General features: G+C 47.1%; 2 protein-coding genes across 3 annotated transcripts; both read right to left on the bottom strand.

Moving 5' to 3' along the window:
- Window positions 1-1012: 1012 nt before the first annotated feature.
- Window positions 1013-8368, bottom strand: LOC135816596 (vacuolar protein-sorting-associated protein 36-like). 2 transcript variants are annotated; one of them, XM_065329774.1, is made up of 4 exons: window positions 8078-8368; window positions 3638-3875; window positions 1950-2216; window positions 1013-1605 (listed from the first exon to the last, which is right to left on the bottom strand). In XM_065329774.1, the coding sequence occupies exons 2-3, from the start codon at window positions 3856-3858 to the stop codon at window positions 2075-2077; spliced, it is 363 nt and encodes a 120-aa protein (XP_065185846.1). In that variant the 5' UTR covers window positions 3859-3875; window positions 8078-8368; the 3' UTR covers window positions 1013-1605; window positions 1950-2074. The 2 variants fall into 2 exon arrangements, with proteins under 2 accessions (XP_065185846.1, XP_065185847.1); XM_065329775.1 differs by lacking the exon at window positions 8078-8368 and having other exon boundaries at window positions 3638-4314.
- Window positions 8369-14324: 5956 nt separating this feature from the next.
- Window positions 14325-16715, bottom strand: LOC135816764 (uncharacterized). The gene is made up of 3 exons (XM_065329864.1): window positions 16529-16715; window positions 15549-16300; window positions 14325-15315 (listed from the first exon to the last, which is right to left on the bottom strand). The coding sequence occupies exons 1-3, from the start codon at window positions 16562-16564 to the stop codon at window positions 14325-14327; spliced, it is 1779 nt and encodes a 592-aa protein (XP_065185936.1). The 5' UTR covers window positions 16565-16715.
- Window positions 16716-20766: the final 4051 nt, after the last annotated feature.

The raw sequence follows: 20766 nt of genomic DNA on the forward strand, positions 1-20766 counted from the left end.
TAGTGTCTGCTACGTAGCAATTTGCGCTGCTGGGTTTCGCTCTACGTGATTCCTTGACGTCTGCGAAGCATGCTTTGTTGTGTTGGAGACTTGCTGGCCGGACTCACAAACACGGGCGCCATAAACCTCAACAAAATTCTCTATTAGTTTCCCACGCATCGCAGACTTTATTGTTCGCAGCTTGAACCCTGATTAAAAAATGCGGAAATGAGAGAAGACAATAATTGTTTCAAAAGTCCTGCGGGGAGGTAGCGTAGGAAAGCGCCTTCCTGCTGAAATGCATAGAGAGATTTACATGTGAAAGTTGCCCTCGCTACCCGACACACATGAAACACGGATTTCATGCGTAATTTCTTAGAGCGAAGCCTCCCAATTGCCAAAGTAGTTAAAAAAAAAAAAGATTACTTCGGGTTTGTATGTACGCACTGTAAAATCTGTCTTTAACCGATGCCGCGGTGCAGCGGAATCTATCCACATACAACAGGATTTATTTTGATTGAGGAAGGCGCGCACGATCCACAATATGCGTGTCAAACTAATCGGCAAGACGTCATCTCTGGCTCTTACTCGCACAAAGTCATTGCGGCGGAGGTTCTGTGAAAGAAAATTTGTGCAGCCATTGCCTCTAGGTCACAAAGTGAGAAATTTTGGCCGAACCTTTGCAACTTTGTTTGCGTAACTTACTTGCATGAAACGCTAAATTGAATTTTCGTGTGATGTTTTGTGAAACCGCGAGTGAAAGTTCAAATTTTCTTGCAGGTAAAAGTGGACTTGGTGCACGAAATGTGTTCCGTTTTCTGATTCGTTAACGAACACTCAATTGAGGCCAGCTACTCTGCCCAACGTTCCCATTACTCCAAACTCACTATATTTTCTCTTGGTGTGTTGCGGCCTGCACATGTCTGTGTGTCTGCTCTGTACTCTAGCGTGCAACATAGCAGAAACCAACAGAATTATACAAACACATGCAAATAAAACGATAAAAACTCGGATGTTGAGCCAATAGTAGTATTATTATTATTATTATTGCAAAAAAGTTACAAATGAACGGTCAACGATTTAGTGAATTTACTTCAATAAATGAAACTCGAAAACCTGCCGAGTACTGTAGTACAGTCATGGCATTGTACAGCTAGTTGACGTCGACCTACGGAGTGTCAAAAAAGCCGCGGACATACATGATTGTACATTACTGTTGAATCGGGAAAAGGACGACACATTATCCAGACATTACAACGGGAAGAGGTTAGTGGGAACGACATTTATTCTAGACGACGAGACAAGAGACCAAGACGAACGAAACGACTACTTGTACATTGAAGAGTGAGAAAGAGAGCAAGTCTGAACGGCAAGATAAATGGCCTGGGTAGCTATGGCAAATATGGGCGCGCAAGTAGCTACCCAGGCCAACGGAACAAGGAGACAAAAGGTGAGTACGCAAGTGCATGCAGGCCAGCTAGAAAAGGTACGGGAGGAGGTACCTAACATTACTATAATACCAGCAAATGTGCATATTGTACGGGAAAGTGTGTATACCTGGTGACGGAGCACTCCCACCCTGGCATTGCCATGTACGCCGAAGTCGGTGCCGCGGTGGCGCGAGAACTGGAATAGAAGAACGGGAAGGAGAAAGAAAGAATAAAACAGAAACAATTAGGATCACACGGTTTCAGCCAATTACCACTCCCTCCATGGAAGCTGGCCTTGCCCAGCCTCTAAGGCGGCATAACCCCCTGGCGGAAGCACACATGATTGTACGTCTTGGCTGGGGCGTCCCTGGCTGTGCCTGAGGGGCAACAGAACCCGGAGGAGTATGGGCCGGGGAACCAGCCGGACTAACCCCCAACGAGAGCCGGCCGGTGTCACGGGCTGGGCAACTATTTCCCTACCAGTAGAGTAGGTAGTGAGTGTATCAGGGGTATGTAGTGCTGTCGTCAACAAACACTCACCTCTGCTATTTCCATGGTCTGTGGCGGCGCTGGTGCCTGTGAAACGTTATGTATGCGGTCCACTGTGCCGAATCCTCAACTGCCGGCTGATCATCGTCTTCAACCGGGCGGTACAAGTTCCCATATCAAGGCGGTGGGGTGACAGACGCTGTGGCCTCCGGTGACCGTCCCTGCACCGGTAAAGTTTGAGCACGCTGTGTTGGCGATGTCCGGCGATGTACTTTAGCCGCGGGTTGGACTCTGGGCGGTGTTGGTGGTGTGGTATCTCTATATTAATGTAGAAAGAGAAAATGTTATTGTGACAAACATAACATGAAGATTATGTCGTTATGATTCACCACACTAAAACCTAGGCAAAGCGACTTCTGGTATTAGCGACCGTATTTTTATGCAATGGCAGTTCTACATGTAAACTGCACTGTAAACTGGGACCACCTGCGTTCGCACGACCAGCGACCAATTTGTAGTGTGCCAATAACCATTATCTGACCTGCACACAGCAACTGCAGGTGAGGTCCTGGCTGGCATGATTGACTGCAACAATGCTGCCCAGTTCAACTACAATCAAGTGCATGTAGTCTAAAGAAGTGACAAGTGAAAGTGCAGGGTGAGCTACATGCGCTTGAGCATGGTGTTCGTCAACAGGAAAGTAGTAGGGCTTCGAAGTGTGACGTCAGGTCCTTGACGACTTCGTAGCAACTGGATACAAACAACCATTGCGTCCCCCAGCACGTGGTGTTTTGCACTGAAAATTTCAAACTTGATATCATGGCTTGTGCAGATTAGAGTAGATACCTCACAAGAAGTACCCGGATATCCTTTTATTTAGGGGTGTCAACGAGTACTGAGTAGGGTACCCGTACTACCCAGAATTTGATCGGGTAGCAGGGTTGGAATTTGCTCCTTAGACCCCGATCGGGTAGTTGGGAGTATGGTGTTTTTGCAACGGTGCACGTAAACAGCACGGCTATGTGCGTACTGTACACTTTCTGTGTAGCGCATAGGCATCCTTACAGTACACCCTGTGTCAACAAATACCCGACAGGGTACCCGTGCTACCCGGATAGAAATACCCGAACACGTTACCCGACAAAACCCCTTCCCGTTGCAGCCCTACTTTTATTGTCCTTTCGAGACACGAGTTTGCTTACTTTCTCCTCCTTTCTGCAGGGCAGAGTAGAGCAGTGACTTGTGAACACCTGCCCGCCCATCTACACACACGAATATACGAAATAAAGCGTGATGTGGACCCTGGCTAGCGACAGATTCTTCTAAAGTGATCAGATGTGTTTTGTAAAGCTTCGGGAATGAACAGCTGTGGACCCTGCCTAGCGCCAGACGTTGCTAAAGTAACGTTCTTTGCATAGCTTTGGGACTAATGTGCTGTGGACCCTGCCTAGCGCTAGACGTTGCTAAAGTAACGTTCTTTGCGTAGCTTTGGGACTAAAGTGCTGTGGACCCTGCCTAGCGCCAGATTTTGCTAAAGTAACGTTCTTTGCATAGCTTTCGGACTAAAGTGCTGTGGACCCTGCCTAGCGCCAGACGTTGCTAAAGTAACGTTCTTTGCATAGCGCTGGGACTAAAGTGCTGTGGACCATGGCTAGAGCCATACACTACTATTTGTAATGTCTTCTGCATAGCTACATGTATGGGAATACACATGCCTATGGTGCAATTCTTCACTTTACCTGCTTCCAATACTGGATGCGGAGGACTCCTCTGATCCACATGACTGCCGTTGTTGTTGTTGCTGCTGCTGCTGCTGCTGTTGTTGTTGTTGTTGTTGTTGTTGTTGTTGTTGCTGATGTTGTTGTTGCTGCTGCTGCTGCTGCTGCCGTTGTTGTTGCTGCTCCTGTTGGCTGCTGCGGTTGGTGTGGCTAATTGGCCTGTGGTGGTGGCTGCACTGCATTGTCAAGCTGCCGGCACCTGATCAACAGAACAAAACATTTGTTTCTGCTATGTAAGGGGCACGAAAACCGGCTTAGGTTACAAAAAGGTAATGCATTGGACTTTGTCCATATCCGGCCATACCTCAAATACACCATAACATGAATCTCTACCCACGCTTTACAGCGATACGCCAGAAAAAATATCGTGAATAAACTAGCCGGTGATTTATGTACGCCACATACACAGGGGTCAAACAGTTCGTCAATAATATTGGCAATGAAATCGTATGTGTCCGAAGACTCGCAATGAGTAGGATTTTTGTTCCTCCTGAGTTTCGCTTTCCCTAGGACTTCAACAGCCGTTCCCCCTTCCTATGGAGGCTGGAGGCCATACACTCGGCTACAGGCAGTACAGGTACAGGCAGCAACTGCCATGCAGAGCCTCAGACAAGTCAGGTTCAGATGATGATCGCCAGGGGAATTTCTCAAGCCTTGTTCAAAATTCAGTGACGCGCGAAGATTGCTAATTTGCTACTGAGGTACATCCGCAGGATCTCCGACCTGCAGGCGGAGGTAACTACTAGTAATTACTTGTCTGAAAGAGACCGCCTGCTTGCTCCATGGAGATGTTCAATCTGGTTGGCCAGCTGAGTAGATCTACGCAGCTTCGCTCGTGTGAGCAAGACCCACCGAAGGAAAGAACAAAAGTTCTCAACAAATTAAAAATCCTCAAACTAATAATATTAATTATTACTTCGAGAATCCGGCCGGGAACACTGCATGCTGCACTGACAAAAAAAAAAGGTAACCAGGTAACAATTTAATTGTTACCTGGTTACCGCAGTGCTCGACGGCACAAACCGACTACAAGTACAAGTACAAAGACTAAGTAGTCATGTAGATCTGCTATGCGCGTTGAATGCAAGCATTCGTGATACTGCGTGAGGAGGTCTCTATGCGCGTGTGACCAAGCGAACACGTAATACTTGCTGGGCTTATTCAAACTCGACTGATGAGGTGTCCTGAAATACAGACTCAGTAGGGAGTGGTGCTCTCTTGCAGGTTTTCTGAGTTCATGGTTCAATCAATGACTTCTTATGCGCTCAGGATCACAATGTCATAGTCATTTTGACACAATGACAGTCGTGACTTGTGAGTCATTCAAATGTCCAGTCAAGTAACATAGTTAGTTAGCTCCCGTGAAAAGGGTGGGCTTCTACGTAACGTCGTTGCCAGCGACTGTATTTCTTGTCACTGTTGGCGAGGCTGCTACCCGCTCGCGCTATCCATAAGCCATACTTCACAGGGCTGCCAAATCATGCAAGGCGCAAACTAACTAACAGTCATTGCTTGAGTGACAAAACTGGATTCCATCGAGCAGCATGCATGCACAGTCCCCCCAGTCTGTACCTAGACCTGGTTCTAGCCAGGGCCAAAATGGCGGGGAAGTGGCATAGGGGAAACAAAAGGTAACCCGTTACCATTGTTTTCATTGTCCGTGCCTTGTCACATACATAATTATACATGTACACGTACATTCATTGTATGGCCGCAGTGTCGTTGTATGAACTAGCAAGCACGACATCGAAAAATGAGCTGAGTGGCATTAGATTGGTGGTGGCGTGCGGTTGGGGCTCCCATTTGGCTAGAAGAACTAGTTACTTGGGCCTGGCTCTATCGATAGCAGTGGAACTGTGTTAAAAAGGGATTCAATTTGTTCGATTACCCTTGGCATTCTAACAGTGGATGTTGGGATTAGAAGATACGTGTACAGACCACAGTACATTGTACAGTGCACAGTGAGTGTATTGTAGAGGGGACGGTTTCAAATAGGACACCGGTTGCAAACCGGAACGGACTCAATATTCACTTTCTCTCTTGGTATTTTGATTAGAAAACATAATTATGTCACAGTGAGACTACGATGTGTTATACTCCGAGCCAAAATTTCATGGCTCTGCGATGACCAGAAGCGCCATATCAAGCAGGTGAGTTTTTGACGTGTTGCTTCGCACTGCGACTTGAGTTTTGTAAACGACTTTCGAAAAATCAACTTCTTGTCGCAGGTAAACAGCGGCTCGCCTCTCGCCAATAAAGCACCGCATACCAATCAAAACTAATGGAAGCACACACAAGGCTTATTGTTACTCTGTACTGGCCGTCGTGGAGCGATAGCAATTACCTAATTTCAGACCCAGAGTGAATTTGACGTGCACTCTAAAACGTGTCCGGTTTGGAGCCACCTCTGATTTGAACTTTTTTGAAGCGAAAAATTGGGCAACTTGGAGGCAATGGGTCAACACAAAGGAGTGGCTCAGTTCGATTGACTCTGGCCCCAGAGCAAACTTCAACATGCCAGTTTCCTTCCACAAACATAATATTATTTCGAGTGAAAAATCAACGCTGATGATCGGTTTGGGTCTATACAAATTTGGTTGTCAAAACGTCCCTGAGCCGTCCCCTCTACAGTGAGTGTACAGTGCACAGTGAGTGTAGGTCTACAGTGTACAGTGAGTGTACAGTGAGTGTACAGTGAGTGTACAGTGAGTGTACAGTGAGTGTACAGTGAGTGTACAGTGTACATTTACAATGTACAATATCTCGCAAGTCACAACTACCGGTATATGTACATGATTGTGCTGAAAGCCCCAATACTGGCAATACTCAACACACATCCACTACTCCTTTGGTCTGGCCACGATTTTGCTGTTGACTGTGGGTAACAGCAGGGCTGAAAAACCGCCCAGACACAGCTGTGCGCGAATGGCACAAATTACAAGTGTCACGTCATGTTCCAACCATGATAATAGCTTATTGTTTATTTTTTACATATTTTTATTTTATTTTATTCGTGTTCGATATTGAATTTTAATTTTAATTTATTTATTTTTTACAAATATTGTTTTTATTCCATTTCACATTTGTCATTCGTGTTGGGTTTAACTACTCACTGTACTGCTTCTTGCAAAATCCTTTGCCCCGACATTCCCAGCACCTTGAACATTTTATAGGCTTCGACGGGGGGATTGTAACCACAATTCGTCAACGAAAAGCTACATGATTGTACAACCACCCAGCTTGTGAAGCTCAATTTTATCAAGGATATGAAAGGGAAGCTGCGCAAGGATGAAATGTATCAAACATACCTCTGGTTGGTGTAATTATGGCAATCAAGAGAACAAGCTTTTCAACATGTGGATACTATATTCATGCAGTGTCAAGTGATAGAAACAATGCGCCGATGATTGATCACCCTGCACGAATAAAGTATCCACATGTCGATTTAGCTTATTGTCTTCATTAAAAATTGAAAATACAAATTCACGGTTCGCGTGGGACTCGGCCAAAGGCCGAGTTTTCCGCATCCGCAGGAACGCCACCACCCTCTTGGATCATGGCGCAGATGCAGCTCCTAAGCGGTGGCATAGTGAGATGGTACTAAGACCATGATTGAGAAACAGAGGATACCAGGTTCAAGTCCTGCTTGGAAGCGGAAGGATTTTTTCCAGCCGTGCTGCGACCCACAGTTAATTGGGACCTCGTGGCCTGGCACGAGGGAAACATGGATGCAGTGAATGGGATTTTCGGTCTTTGACCGATTTGTGGTGGATCTGATCTACTTGTCTTTATTGTAATAATAAAATCCAAGTAATACAAAATTTCATTAGTTGAGGGAATGGATTGGATCTTCCGGCTAATTCTATCTACAGTTGTGCTGTGATAGAACATACATGTATCACTGCGACTTTGCACATGCGTAGTCAACCATGTACAAGTACAATGGGAGTCAAACATTTCTTCCCTCGAATGTGAATGGGATAGAAACGGGGAGACTCTCAAAGCATGTTATTGGGCTTTGCATAAGATAATCGGCCGGGTGTGAATTTCCTGGAAATAACTATTATCCCTATCCGTGAAGTGCACAATAGCCTCTGTTGAAATCAGTCCTGGCTTGATTTGGAATAAAGCCGACCACTTGTATTCCTATACTATACCCAAGTAAAATAATAAATACTACTACTACTACTATACTGGAGTGGCTTGTGTAGTGAAAGCAAATGGTTGTACATGTACATGTACGTGCCATGCGATTCGAGGTCGTGAAATCAATGTTCCTCTCTAAAACGTGCAGGTTCTGCACACATGCCTTTGGCTGCAGACAACACTTTTCACCCATATCCAACGGACAAATGCAAATCCATGGTATGCATCAAGCAGTTTTAACTTCACTTCACATACCGAAAATCGTTCGCTCACTTGGGTCCTGGCGCTGGAGCCACAGGCGAAGACGCCAGGTTCAAAGAAAACCTTGAACGTCATCGTCACTGCGGTACGGTTCCGGATCTGACTACTCTCCGTGATGTTGCTCTCGGATTCAAGCTGTTTCCTCATATCTCGTCCGCGTCGCCAGCTAAATTGTGTGCTTCTCCATAATTATATTAACACCAACAGGCCAACAATGACCTGCATACCAAACACCTTTTCCATTGTGCTGTTCCCTCTCAATTTCTCTAAAAAGCATTTTTGACATTGGACTCTGCTGAAATGAATTTCCGACGTGAGGGGAGCGTTAACTTATTTAGAGTTTCTGTACCTGGCCCTGGTGGGTACCGGAGCTGCATGGCTTGTCTCATTGCTGGTCAACCCGATTGTAATCATGCGTATCGCAAGGGGAATTCTAATGTCCAAACCGCAGTAACACAACATCGCCATTACTATTATTATCGGCACAGCCTAACACGTTTATGACACATAAACTGCAGAGCTAGTCGCATCCATGAACGAACAAACCAATCTACTACAGCATAGTCAATGACACCCTGCATTGCATATTGTCGAGCATAGCGCGCACTCTGAACGGGGGTGCTGGAATGGAAAATGCCAGTCGATGGATGTACTTGTACATGACCACCTGACAGGCACTGCAGGAGCGATTTTGACAGAAAGCTAGGAATAACTAGGCCTACCCTACAGAGTCCAACACTCCTCTCCGGGCCGTATATGTATCTGTTCGCACTTGCAGACAGGCTGACTTTATCTTGCGGCCACGTAGCCAACCTAACTCTGACAGAGACCATACTTGGTTTTGACAGTGACCTCAGAAACTGCCAGACATGTGTTAGGGTGGTACACGACTATTTTTGTGAGAATGACAACCCCAGGAGTCAAGCCTCACTTTCACCTGCGGCTCGTATCGTACACTCTGGCTGTCCAAGTTCAGCCCATCAATACCACAGCACAATTATCTCAGTTTCGCCAAGTTGTTTGGAGAGCGTTGCGTTTTCCTGCAGCACCCACACTTATCAGACAGGACTAACCAAGATTACTATTCACTAAGCATATACGGGAGAGGTGTGAGAAAGGGGCAGGGATGATGAAGGGGCGGTATTTCAGTGGGGCGAGAAAAAGGAGGTGGCAAAAATCTCAGCTTTATTGGAGACTTTATCAGGTGATTCTTATCAACCACCGCACCACACCTGCGCTCTCCATCCGACCACTACACGCTGCCACAGCACACCATCAGCAAAGCCACACAGCCGTTAGTACCCAGCTCCTTCATATAGCTCCTTCGAGTACAAAACTCTCGTCAGTGGAGGAAGATATTATAATAATGGCTAATATAGTGAAAACCACCATTTTTAAGATTTTCCTGAAAGGAAGCATAATAGAAGGCTGTTGGAGTGCAAATCAAACACGTGCTAAAGCTGATTGGCGGTTCCGATTTGACCATCGCGCATTCTGCTTCCTTTTATTGTTTTTAGACATATTCAGAGACTAAAGTAGCAGTGGCGATGAGCTTGGCCATTTGAAATTTTGAAACACTCCACCACTCTACACTACTACTGAAGTAACACGCTCTTAGCCCACATTCACAACACCTCCGTCTGGACTTCCGTTTGTCTCCACTCGTCATCACGTCAGTTTCTAGGCCTGGGCGGATAATGCTAGTTAATCGGAGGGATAATCATCGTCATTAGCCATTGGCGGACTATGCTCGGCCAATCGTCAAATTACGCTTTTGATTATGCCACAATTATGCCAACAAATATGCTGAATTATGCTGGATTATGCTCGGTTCCACTATGTATTCACGCTGTACAGAGAGGATTGAGAAACCACGCATACACACACGGCCATGCCCTAAGCATAATTTTTGTCTAAACGGAAATATTATGCCGACCTTACACGTTGGAATCCGTATATTATGCCGGAGCATAATGTTTTGACGAAATCCCAAGATTATGCCAAATATTATGCCGGCATATTCCGCCAAGGACTATGACAAGGAGTCGTAACTGGGGTATTTAAAAAAACCATCTGCAGGCTTTCTGACAAAGCTGTATTATGCCCCTAAGCATAATATTTGTCTAAACTGAAATATTATGCCCACCTTACACGTTGGAATCCGTATATTATGCCGGAGCATAGTTTTTTGACGAAATCCCAAGATTATGCCAAATATTATGCCGGCATAATCCGCCAAGGGCTAATCGTCATCATGATAACTATCATCAGCCTTTTCGCGTTGACATCTACAAGCAAGCTTGGCTAGTCTTCGCTTTGGCCAAATGGAATAAGGAATGAGGAACGAGTGGGGTCAATGAGAACTGAGGTGCTAATACGCGAGCGAAAAGCCGAATAGGCGAAAAATAGGCGAAAAAAAGAAAAGAAAAAATAGGCGAAAATTTGAGGAAAGCCTAAGCCTTATGAGCGTTGTGTTGTTCTTCGTACGTGGCGAAGGAAATGCGTCATAAATTGACTCGTAATGCTTGTTTTTCTACTGATAGTGCTCCATAATGCCAGCCCTGAGGAAAGCTTCTAGTATATTATCTAAAGGCGGACGCCACAGAAGCTGGCCTGGATGATAACATCCTGAAGCGATCCACATCTCTGGGAACGCCCGCCACTGTGCACTCCGTAGGAATGGTGGTACACAACACAGGCTAGTTAGTCTAGATTTTCTGAATGCATCAAGCATTCAACAAAACCAGACACAAGTGATATGAAAGGGAAGCTGGCACAAGTGCCAAGAGAATTTCCAAGAACGAACCAATACTTGAAGTATCCTTCACATTCTGTGCTTCGCCGAATCTTTTAAGATACGGAGAAGCACAGAACGCGGAAGATACTTCACCAACAGGCCAACAATGACCTGCATACTTGAACCAAACACCTTTTCCATTGTGCTGTTCCCTCTCAATTTCTCTAAAAACCATTTTGACATTGGACTCTGCTGAAATGAAATTCCGACGTGAGGAGAGCGTTAACTTATAGTTAGTTTTTGTCCCTGGACCTGGTCATGTTGGGTACCGGAGCTGCATGGCTTGTCTCATTGCTGGTCAACCCGATTGTAATCATGCGTATCGCAAGGGGAATTCTAATGTCCAAACCGCAGTAACACAACATCGCCATTACTATTATTATCGGCACAGCCTAACACGCTTATGACTGGTCACATCCATGAAGGAACAAACCAATCTACTACAGCATAGTCAATGACACCCTGCATTGTGTGTACTATTGTCGAGCATAGCGCGCACTCGGAACCGGGGTGCTGGAGTGGAAAATGCCAGTCAATGGATGTACTTGGACATGACCACCTGACAGGCACTGCAGTGCAGGACTGGAGCGATCTGGACAGAAAGCTAGGAATAACTAGGCCTACCCTACAGAATCTAACACTCCTCTAGCTCTCCGGGCCGTATGTATCTGTTTGCACTTGCAGACAGGCTGACTTTATCTTGCGGCCACGTAGCCAACCTAACTCTGACAGAGACCATACTTGGTTTTGACAGTGACCTCAGAAACTGCCAGACATGTGTTAGGGTGGTACATGACTATTTTTGTGAGAATGACAACCCCAGGCCTCAAGCCTCACTTTCACCTGCGGCTCGTATCGTATACACTCTGGCTGTCCAAGTTCAGCCCATCAATACCACAGCACAATTATCTCAGTTTCGCCAAGTTGTTTGGAGAGCGTTGCGTTTTCCTGCAGCACCCACGCTTATCAGTAGGCCTTGACGGATTATGCTAATATTTTCGTGAAATTATGCTTTTCGCATTGCTGAAAAAATTGCAGAATTATGCTATTTTTATGCTAAAAGTTATCATATTATGCCGTATTATGCTCACATATGCTGCTAATGCATAATGGTTCTGTGCAAAATAACAGGGGAATTTTTTGGTAGAGGGCGTTGTACTGTAGTAGCAAAAGTTCAACGGGGTCAACGCACCGTCCGACCTAGCTACGACCATCACTGATTGTAGTGGACTGGACATGTTATCAAGGGAGTGGTAAACCTACGACTTCCTGGTGCATCTACTTGTACTTGTACTTGTATAACATGTACAACTGTATGGAATGTGATGCGAACAGGCGGATTATCACAATTTTATGCGATTCGTATGCAATTTGCCTCGAATTATGCGATTATTCGATTTTGGTAGGAATTATGCGAAAAATTATGCTAGCATAATCCGTCAAGGCCTACTTATCAGACAGGACTAACCAAGATTAATATTCACTAAGCATATACGGGAGAGGTGTGAGAAAGGGGGCAGGGATGATGAAGGGGCGGTATTTCAGTGGGGCGAGAAAAAGGACGTGGCAAAAATCTCAGCTTTATTGGAGACTTTATCAGGTGATTCTTATCAACCACCGCACCACACCTGCGCTCTCCATCCGACCACTACACGCTGCCACAGCACACCATCAGCAAAGCGACACAGCCGTTAGTACCCAGTTCCTTCATATACTGTATAGCAGGAAATTTTCGGACGGAAATATTTTCGGACAAAGCCGAATTTCGACCTTTCGTACGGATTATATTTTCGTACAGTGCTGCATGCTAAATACACGTGTTTGCATGCAGTGCGCATGTATAGTGTACATAATTTCACATAAACAAATTTTAGTAGGGAATTAATTTTAGTACAAAAGAGGCCGTGTACGAAATCGTACGAAAATAAATTCCGTCCGAAAATTTCCTGCTATACAGTAGCTCCTTCGAGTACAAAACTCTCGTCAGTGGAGGAAGATATTTATTTTAATATCTATTATTCTGTCTCAAAAGTAGGAACTCTCATTCATGAACTGCAGTCTTTGATTGAAGAGATTTGCCGTTGTGTGGCCATTGCCACCCGCTGATGCAGTGATCATGGTGATGGACCCACTCTTGTTTCAGTCACAGCGGCCCAGAGCAGAGGTATTTCGAACAAACGCAGACTTGAACAAATTAATGACTTGTCTGTAGCGATGCTCGTTCATTGCTTTCGTGGAGGCACATGTAGCTAACTGGGTACGCTCGTGGAAGAAATAATAGTGGAGAATGTTTGGGATATTGTTCCATAGCCGATTGATGATTTTTTTTATTCCGCTGTTAGTAGTAGTAGTATAGCAAGTCCACAGTCGATTACCTGCTTACCAGTTTCCTGTGGTGAGCTGCTGTTGCCAAAAGACGATTGGTTCGCTATGGCGGTAAGTGGATAGTTTGTTTTTACTCAGAGTTACTATCGTGCTATGTGCGTGAGTAGACCTGGGTATCCTATCCTAGGAAGTATATAGTCGGGGATCCAGGACAAAAAAAAGTGTCTAAATCTGAAAGTGGTCTGCCACTAGAATCCGAGTAAAATCGAACTGTACAGGTGGAGAGAGTACCTGTTGTGGAGTCGAATGGTAGTTGTTGGCCCGTCTAGATCGGGGAAGGAGCTCCGCGAGAGGCAATTTTAGTTCAGCTTCGTCGGTCACTTGAACTGCTCACCTTTCGTCTCGGGCCGATTCTGAGTTGCGTAGAGTACGCACATGACAACCAAATGCAGTCAAATTTGAAAACTCAAAGCGAGTGTCTGATCTGGTCGGCGACTTCACTTTGTTGTTGATCATATTCTTGGTCAAGAAGTTTACTCTCGCTCTTGTAGAAGTAAAGCACAGGGACTTCGTAAGCCTAGCCTAGATATCGTTTGGTCCTTCCACTACCCACTCGCAATGGCAGCCAACAAACTACCCGTCGTGTCGTGTAGTTTGACGCCGCTTCGCGAGTGATCTCAAATGTTTTCTTGATTGGAATTTCGTTGATACGATCGATACGAGGGACACCTATCATTCTGCGAAGGTAAGCTTGGACCCTTTCCCTGCTTCTCTCTCAGGCACACACACCTTCAATAGCACTCGATTAAATTAGAGTTAGAGTAGAAATGATATAAACGCATTGTAGTCACTACTCAATCGAAAATGAAATAAATCAATACTACAACTGTAGTAAGGAAGACATGTCCAGTGCTGTGCAATTCATGGACAATATGCCCAGTTTAATATGTACATTGGAATAAAATGTAGGATGATAGCGTCATCACTTTAGAAGCCAAGCTATGTACAAGCAGTTTATATACAATGTGTGAACAGGTTAGGTGTGTTGACAGCCATAGCCATAATTCACAAACACAATAGGTGGCTTGGACCAGGGGAGGACGGTGCAGTTGCCAGTGTCTACAGCGAGTCGTCCAACTCCTGATCTGGATCCTCATCAGAATCTGAGCTGGAGTCAGACTCTTCAAAGTCGTCAGCACCAGTACTTTCCTCGCTCTCACTGTTTTGGTCGCCTTCACATGCAGTTGTTCCCACATCTGCGACACCGGAGCTGTCGTTCTGTTCGAGTACGGCCCCAAACGGATTGGCGCATGAGCAGCACGAGCAGATGTCCGTGCAAGCCAAGGACGCCTTCTTGCACGAACAGTGCTGACTTACGCAGTGCCTTGTCTTGCACCCACAGCTCACCAGTTTTAGTATGTCAGCAGGAGCGACGCGCTGCAGCATCCAGGAGATGGAAAGCGTGCCGTCAGTCTCCGACTGCCAGCCATGGCCCACTGGACTCGGTACTTCTGGCATCGCAGTGGTGGCGCTCCGCCAAATGTGGGCCTGGTAGTTAGCCCTGGCCACATGTTGATGGAGAGCGTCGCGTGAGGGCGGTAGTTTGTGAGGAGCACAGGATGTGGCCGCACAGAACTTTTGGTAGCGCAGGCTGTTGATGTCTTGCTGGCCAGGATTGCCATACAAGGCACACGCAAACCACTCACATTCCGAAAGCAGCTGGTCATCCGATGTAGCATTGACACCCAGTGTCGCCAGTGCCTCTGCCATTCGCGTGCTTGACAGGAGCAGCTTCAGCGGAGCAGTCTTTCCCTTCCCAGAAAAGGAACTGACACTGTCACACCCAGTAAGAGCATGCAGTCCAACAATTGCAGACGAAACCAGGGGGCCCAGCTTCTGTGACAGCTGGGTAAGGTCGATGAACCGCCTCCGTTGCTGCGTGCCAGTCTGGAATATGAGCCGACCGGGAATGCTGCTAGCGGAGCCAATGGCAATCACGGCTACATCCGTGTCTGGCGACCGAATGACAACATCTGGGAATCCTTGCTGCACAGCATCAGCGGCATGAAGGATCAGCCGGGTGTCTGCTTCCTCATGATTGCTGGTCAACCTGTGAACATGATCAAAATTGTAAAAAGAGCAAAATGATTTCCCGGGCATTCAGAGAACGATAACATGGCTCTGCCAGATTATGTGATTTTCATCACTGAATTCAATCCATCAGCAATATCCTACTTGTACTTGTGGGACCAATATGCAGCAAATGTTTTATACCACTTGCTTGACAATAGTCAAAGTCGCAATAAACATGACATTGTACTGTTTGTCTTTTATAATACTAACCTGGACACTGCCTGGTGCCGTGAAAGTGTCCATTTCCCTTCTTCTTCTTGCAACACGTAGCACTGCTGTCCCACGGTTATGAATACACTGCGACCGACACCCAATGTTGCCTTGAGCTCCGGTGTAGAACTCCAATGGTCAGCGAAGAACTGGATTAGGCCGGCCTTATTCGCTCCGCTTGCCATGAACCGCTTCCACTGAGTAGGAATAGCCTGGTCTGGACGTTGTACTGCCACTCGCAGGGGCTCAGTTGAGGCCGTTCGCTTTGAGCGTTCGCACGACTTAATCGACGCAGTGTGGTATTGATCTGCTACGAAGTCAACTCGTGCTGGAGGTGTAGCTGGAAGGTAGGAGACTAGCTGCTTGAAGACTTGTTCGCTGAGCTGTCCGAATGTCGGTGGCGCAGATGTGTAGCTCTGCAGTAATGCCATCGCGTCGACCATAACGGCAGGACCACGCGGAACTGACTCCAGTGGGTCAACTTTCTTCTCAAGAGCAAGCAGCAGCTTACTCTTTGGAGTCTTCACAAGGGATCCGTCTGCGTTGGCCAGGGCCCATGGGACTGGTCCAAGCTCATGCTGGAAGAGTTCCTTCAAGTCGAATGACCTTGATTGAGCCATAACTAGTAGCCGGCCGAATAAGCTCCTATCTGCCACGATCGCTGTTGTCTTGGAAGACTTCTTTGCTGCAGATTTGGTTTCCGAGAACGTCTTCAGGTTCAGCCGTGATATCGGTGTGAAGAAATCAACTGCCTGTAGGAAGAAACAAGTCACGCACGCACACACACACACATGGGTTGACAACTTAGAACGTAGTGCATGGATTACGGAGTACAGAACGGAATTATAACATCCCCTACAGCGTCACTTTTGATTTCAATGTGTTTGGTAACAAAGTATGTCACCAAAACATGCATCCTATCATATATCCACACGTCAAAACTTTTAACATGGTGTGCTGCAAAATCATAACCGTCTTACCTGACTCTCCAAGCGGTCTGCCACGAACTTGCTCATTGCACTCTTTCCCTGCGTGTGACTGGATAGGAGATCGGAGGTTGCTTGAGCAGAACAGACTTTCCCACTGGAGAGGCTGATCAAATCTTCACCAAGGAACGGATGGCTGAACTCTGCCAACCGCTTTTCGAGCTTCCCATAGTCGCTTTGATCCCGTCATTCTGCTGTCTGTGTTGTCCTTGTGTGGACGTGCTGTGCCATCATAGTCCTCCGCTTTGACGAGGTCGTTACATGCACTTGCAACAGCCGCTCGCTCGTGAGCTGTGAGCACCCAGCGGTGAACAGTTCCTTGAAGGACAATTATACAGAAAAGGGAAGGAGAAATACATCATCATGTACATGTAATCCACAACTGTTCAGGATCACATTAGAGTCGAATCACTTCCTATTCGTGATGCAGGTGGGCAGCACTGTGTTTGCATAGTGTACATTGGTTGCTTACTGTTTGATCTTGCATGTGGGATCATCAGGAAGTATCTCCCTATCAGTGTACATGTATGTTCTATTGGATAATTTGAAGTTTGGTCAGTTGTTACGAATTTTTGCCCTTACCTGGGTTGCGGCTGAAGCCAATGAGTCCTCCATGTGACTTGCTTTGCCGGTTGATGGTCTGTTCAATGCACTGATCAACAGCCACCTTCGAGAAGCTGTTCGTAGACCTTGCAACAGAGAAGCAACCTCCTGATAGGGCTTTGTGGGCAGGAGGGTTGGTAGCAGGCAGTTGACGCATTTGTTGCCAATACAGCGACAGGTACCTGTGAAGCACAATGTAATGAGAACTCAATTTAGGAGAACTGAATGATTCGTATTTGAAGCAAAATGTTTTAATTGCGTCGGTCACACAGCTGATAACTTAATGAAGGGCCCAAGCATCTCACCTGGAGTAGTTCTGTCAATCGTATGCAAAGAACCATGGCAACATGTTCTCTATGCATGCCAGATGTAGCGACCAGTTCCCTGTCCGCGTAGCTCGGATGAATTGAAGCAGCAGGCCAACCATGTCGAGGTATGTTAGCCAAAACTGGGCCATGGGTGATGCTGGGCTGGTGCGTTGCAGCTGAACATGCTTTCGGTACCCTTGCTCAAGTTTCTGGTAGCTGGATGAACTGGTTACTGACTCAGCACCATCAAATATACCAGATGTGCGCAATGCTGACAAAGTTCCTTCAAGATCGCTTGACACCGTGTCTCCTCCACCTTCAATACATGAACACACACGCACATGTACATAGGTCAGAAAATTAGAACACAAAGTGCTACATGCAGACCACTGGAGTGAGAACAACAGGCACCATTTCTCAAACTACTTCACTTCGTCTAGTGTGCACAGATGGAATGCAATAAAGAAAGTTTGCAGCACAACTCCCATGTTTCTGTCGCCTCACCGTCAATGCTGTCCTCGTACAGCTTCCAGTTCACTCCCAGCAGACACTCAAAGGCAAGCTTATGGAGGCGAACACCGCGGTTGTAATGCTTGCCGGCCATCACCTGCTTGCACGCATTGCTGCCAACTACGCCTGACTCGACGAGGAGGTCTTCCAAGCCAGCACTGCCAAACCTCTTCCCAAGAACAGCAAGGAAGGCACACGACGTATGGAATGCACCCATGCGGAGGACTACATCCTTCAGCTCAGCATTTTTCCAGCAAACTTCCACAGCTTTGGCATTAACTGCTTGGTCGGCGGTGATGATACAATGTGGCTGATTCAGCTTCTTGGATGTGCGGAGGGACCGGACAACAAGCTCATAAACTGTGCTCATGGCTGTAGGCGATGCTGGGATGATCGGCAGGTAACCGACTGTTGTTGGTGTCCCTGGCGCGGTTGACTGGTTCAGTTCAGCATTGAAGCCGGACCATGCGGGTACCAGTTGTGACTCGTCATCAGGTCTACCAAACTTCGGTGATACCGTCTGGTCTGCACGCAACAAGAACCAAATCAGGTCAATCGATGCCACAGTGAGAAATGGGTCAATCGAGCCTTGTGCATCAGGAACTGCATGGGCCATTGGAGGAGGTCTTGGTCTCGCACCGCAGTTGTATTCTAGGCTCGGAACTGCAGGTGGGGCAACACTTCGCGGTCGGCGTTGGTTACCTGGCTCGGCACGGCTCGTACTTTCTGGTGGGCACGGATCGTCCTGGAAGGGCAGCGAGTGCTGGAGCACAATGCCGTTGGTGCAGTGTGTCGTCCCTTGGCCACTCAGAGTTTCCTCGTTGAGGTCGTTATTGTCCCAGCAGAAATGAACATCACCTCCATGCTGGGAAATGCCACGGGGTACTACAACACTGCTGGCTGCGGAACTTCCTGCTACTTCGAGAGAATACCCGGTTTCTACTTCTCGCAGCTTTGAATACGATATGCCATGGCCGAACTGGTTGAGAAGATCCACCATGTGCTTGCTCCTCGTGTGGTGGTGGACAGTAAGCGCCAAAGCTACGTGCTTTGGTGTCAGAATAGATCCACGAGTTGCAGCATACACAATATCCTGAGCAATTGCCAAAATCTTGCAATGGATGTCGGCAGGGACATGGACACGGGAGTCCGTCAGGTCACCAATGTCACACTTCTCAGGGCCGACAATGGTCATGGCAAGCACATTGTAGAGGATGTCTGGCACTGGCGCATTCTCATTTACGACATCACTGGCATGTGGCATGGTGGGTATTGTGGGCTGCTGATCACGGATGGCGTTGTTCAGAGCCATGGCTGTGTGGAAGGCATGTACCTTGCAGCTGCTATCAATAGCTGGAGGTGCATCTTCATCCGCCATATCATCTCCAGCATATTCGTCGGCGCACTGCTGGGCTGCCTCAGCCTTGGCTACTGCTGCACCAACTACTTGTAGCAGTTGTGATTCTGTCAAGGAGCTGCTTACAACGCTCTCGGGTGACAATGGACCAGGACGGACGAAGTTGATGCATTTTCCAAAATGCTCCAACAGGCGCTTCTTCAGCAGCCATCGTCGGTATTGACTTGCAGCTCCGAGCTCTGCCAGCTTGGCGCTGTACTTGGACGTCAGGCTGTCCATACGCATCGCTCGTATTTCTGTCTCACTGAAGAGCTCCTTCTCCATGCATACAGCCAGCCACTCAAAGGCTCTATCGTACACATTGTCGTCTGCAACTGCCGTCGTCTTCTTTGCCTCCAGTGCTGCCACCGTACTAGAATGAGTGTAGTTACGGTAGCAGCAGAAATGGTAGCATATGTCCGATGCTACACAATCGGGACTGCCCTCCTGGAGGGTAAGTAAAATCCGCTGGCCTGCTTCATCTCCACGTGCATTTGCCGCACGGATCAGGCTTTCGCCAGCACGGAATTCTGAACAGAGGGTAAGCGGTTCAGCTTTCCGGTTCTTTTTTTTGTTTTTTGTTGACATATTATACACAGAGTGATGTCGATGGTTGTCACTTTGCTTCGTGTCATAACACGCTTCTTGGGAGGTTCATCCTCACAGGCATCTGCGTCACCCACCTCCTCTGCGTCAACATTGCTGGCAAGGCCACCACTCTCCTCTCCCTCAAAACGACTCAGAGTCTTCTTGTGGGTGTAGGCTGCATAGCAGCGCCTATGGTACCAGCCACGCGGGGTGCTCTCATCCGTGCTACACTGCTCCTGGCAGAGAAAGGCCCATGTGCCGTCCTGGCGAATTTTGGCAGCAGATACCACTCGAGACCAGCTGGTGTTCGTGAAATTTACTTTCTCCTCCTTTTCGCTTCCTTCGATCTTCACACAGTGGCACAAACATGAGCTCCACGAAATTTCCGAAACCTGAGTACTGGCTGAAGCCACTAAATGCCCAACACTACCTGGACTTTGTGCACAGGAGGCACAATTCTCGTCTTCCTCCATGCTTACTCGCATGGGAATGAAATTGAAAGACCTCGTGCTTCCTCAAAAAAGTTCCCCGGCCAGCGTCGTCATTTTCTACGGCGTCGTCATTTCCTAAATTTTTCAAATGTTTGTCGTGAGTGCGCAATGTGTGCATGCTCAAGCCATGCGCGTACGGACGCACGGCGAAAATAAATTTGCGACCTCCTTGAGAATGTTTGAGAAGGCTTGCGAAATCGTCGACGAAAACCCTCTCGCCGCTCGTCTCCTTCCCCGATTCAGGAGGGCCAACAAACAAAATTGACCTTCTATAACCATCACCTATCAGCCCTGAAAGCGGCAAATACTCGGAGTGAAGTGGCAGACCCAATTTTA

The sequence above is a fragment of the Sycon ciliatum genome, chromosome 5 (genome assembly GCF_964019385.1).
Source record: "Sycon ciliatum chromosome 5, ocSycCili1.1, whole genome shotgun sequence".
In the NCBI taxonomy this organism is placed as follows: domain Eukaryota; kingdom Metazoa; phylum Porifera; class Calcarea; order Leucosolenida; family Sycettidae; genus Sycon; species Sycon ciliatum.

What these genes read in the sequence shown, in the direction of transcription:
- LOC135816596 (XM_065329774.1), bottom strand. Translation starts at nt 3,858, where the DNA reads ATGCAGTGCAGCCACCACCACAGGCCAATTAGCCACACCAACCGCAGC. An exon ending in GCATCCAGTATTGGAAGCAG is followed by an intron (nt 2,217 to 3,637) that starts GTAAAGTGAAGA and finishes ACATTAATATAG; the next exon opens with AGATACCACACCACCAACAC.
- LOC135816764 (XM_065329864.1), bottom strand. Translation starts at nt 16,564, where the DNA reads ATGAGCAAGTTCGTGGCAGACCGCTTGGAGAGTCAG. An exon ending in CAGACCGCTTGGAGAGTCAG is followed by an intron (nt 16,301 to 16,528) that starts GTAAGACGGTTA and finishes TTCTTCCTACAG; the next exon opens with GCAGTTGATTTCTTCACACC. An exon ending in CGGCACCAGGCAGTGTCCAG is followed by an intron (nt 15,316 to 15,548) that starts GTTAGTATTATA and finishes TCATGTTCACAG; the next exon opens with GTTGACCAGCAATCATGAGG.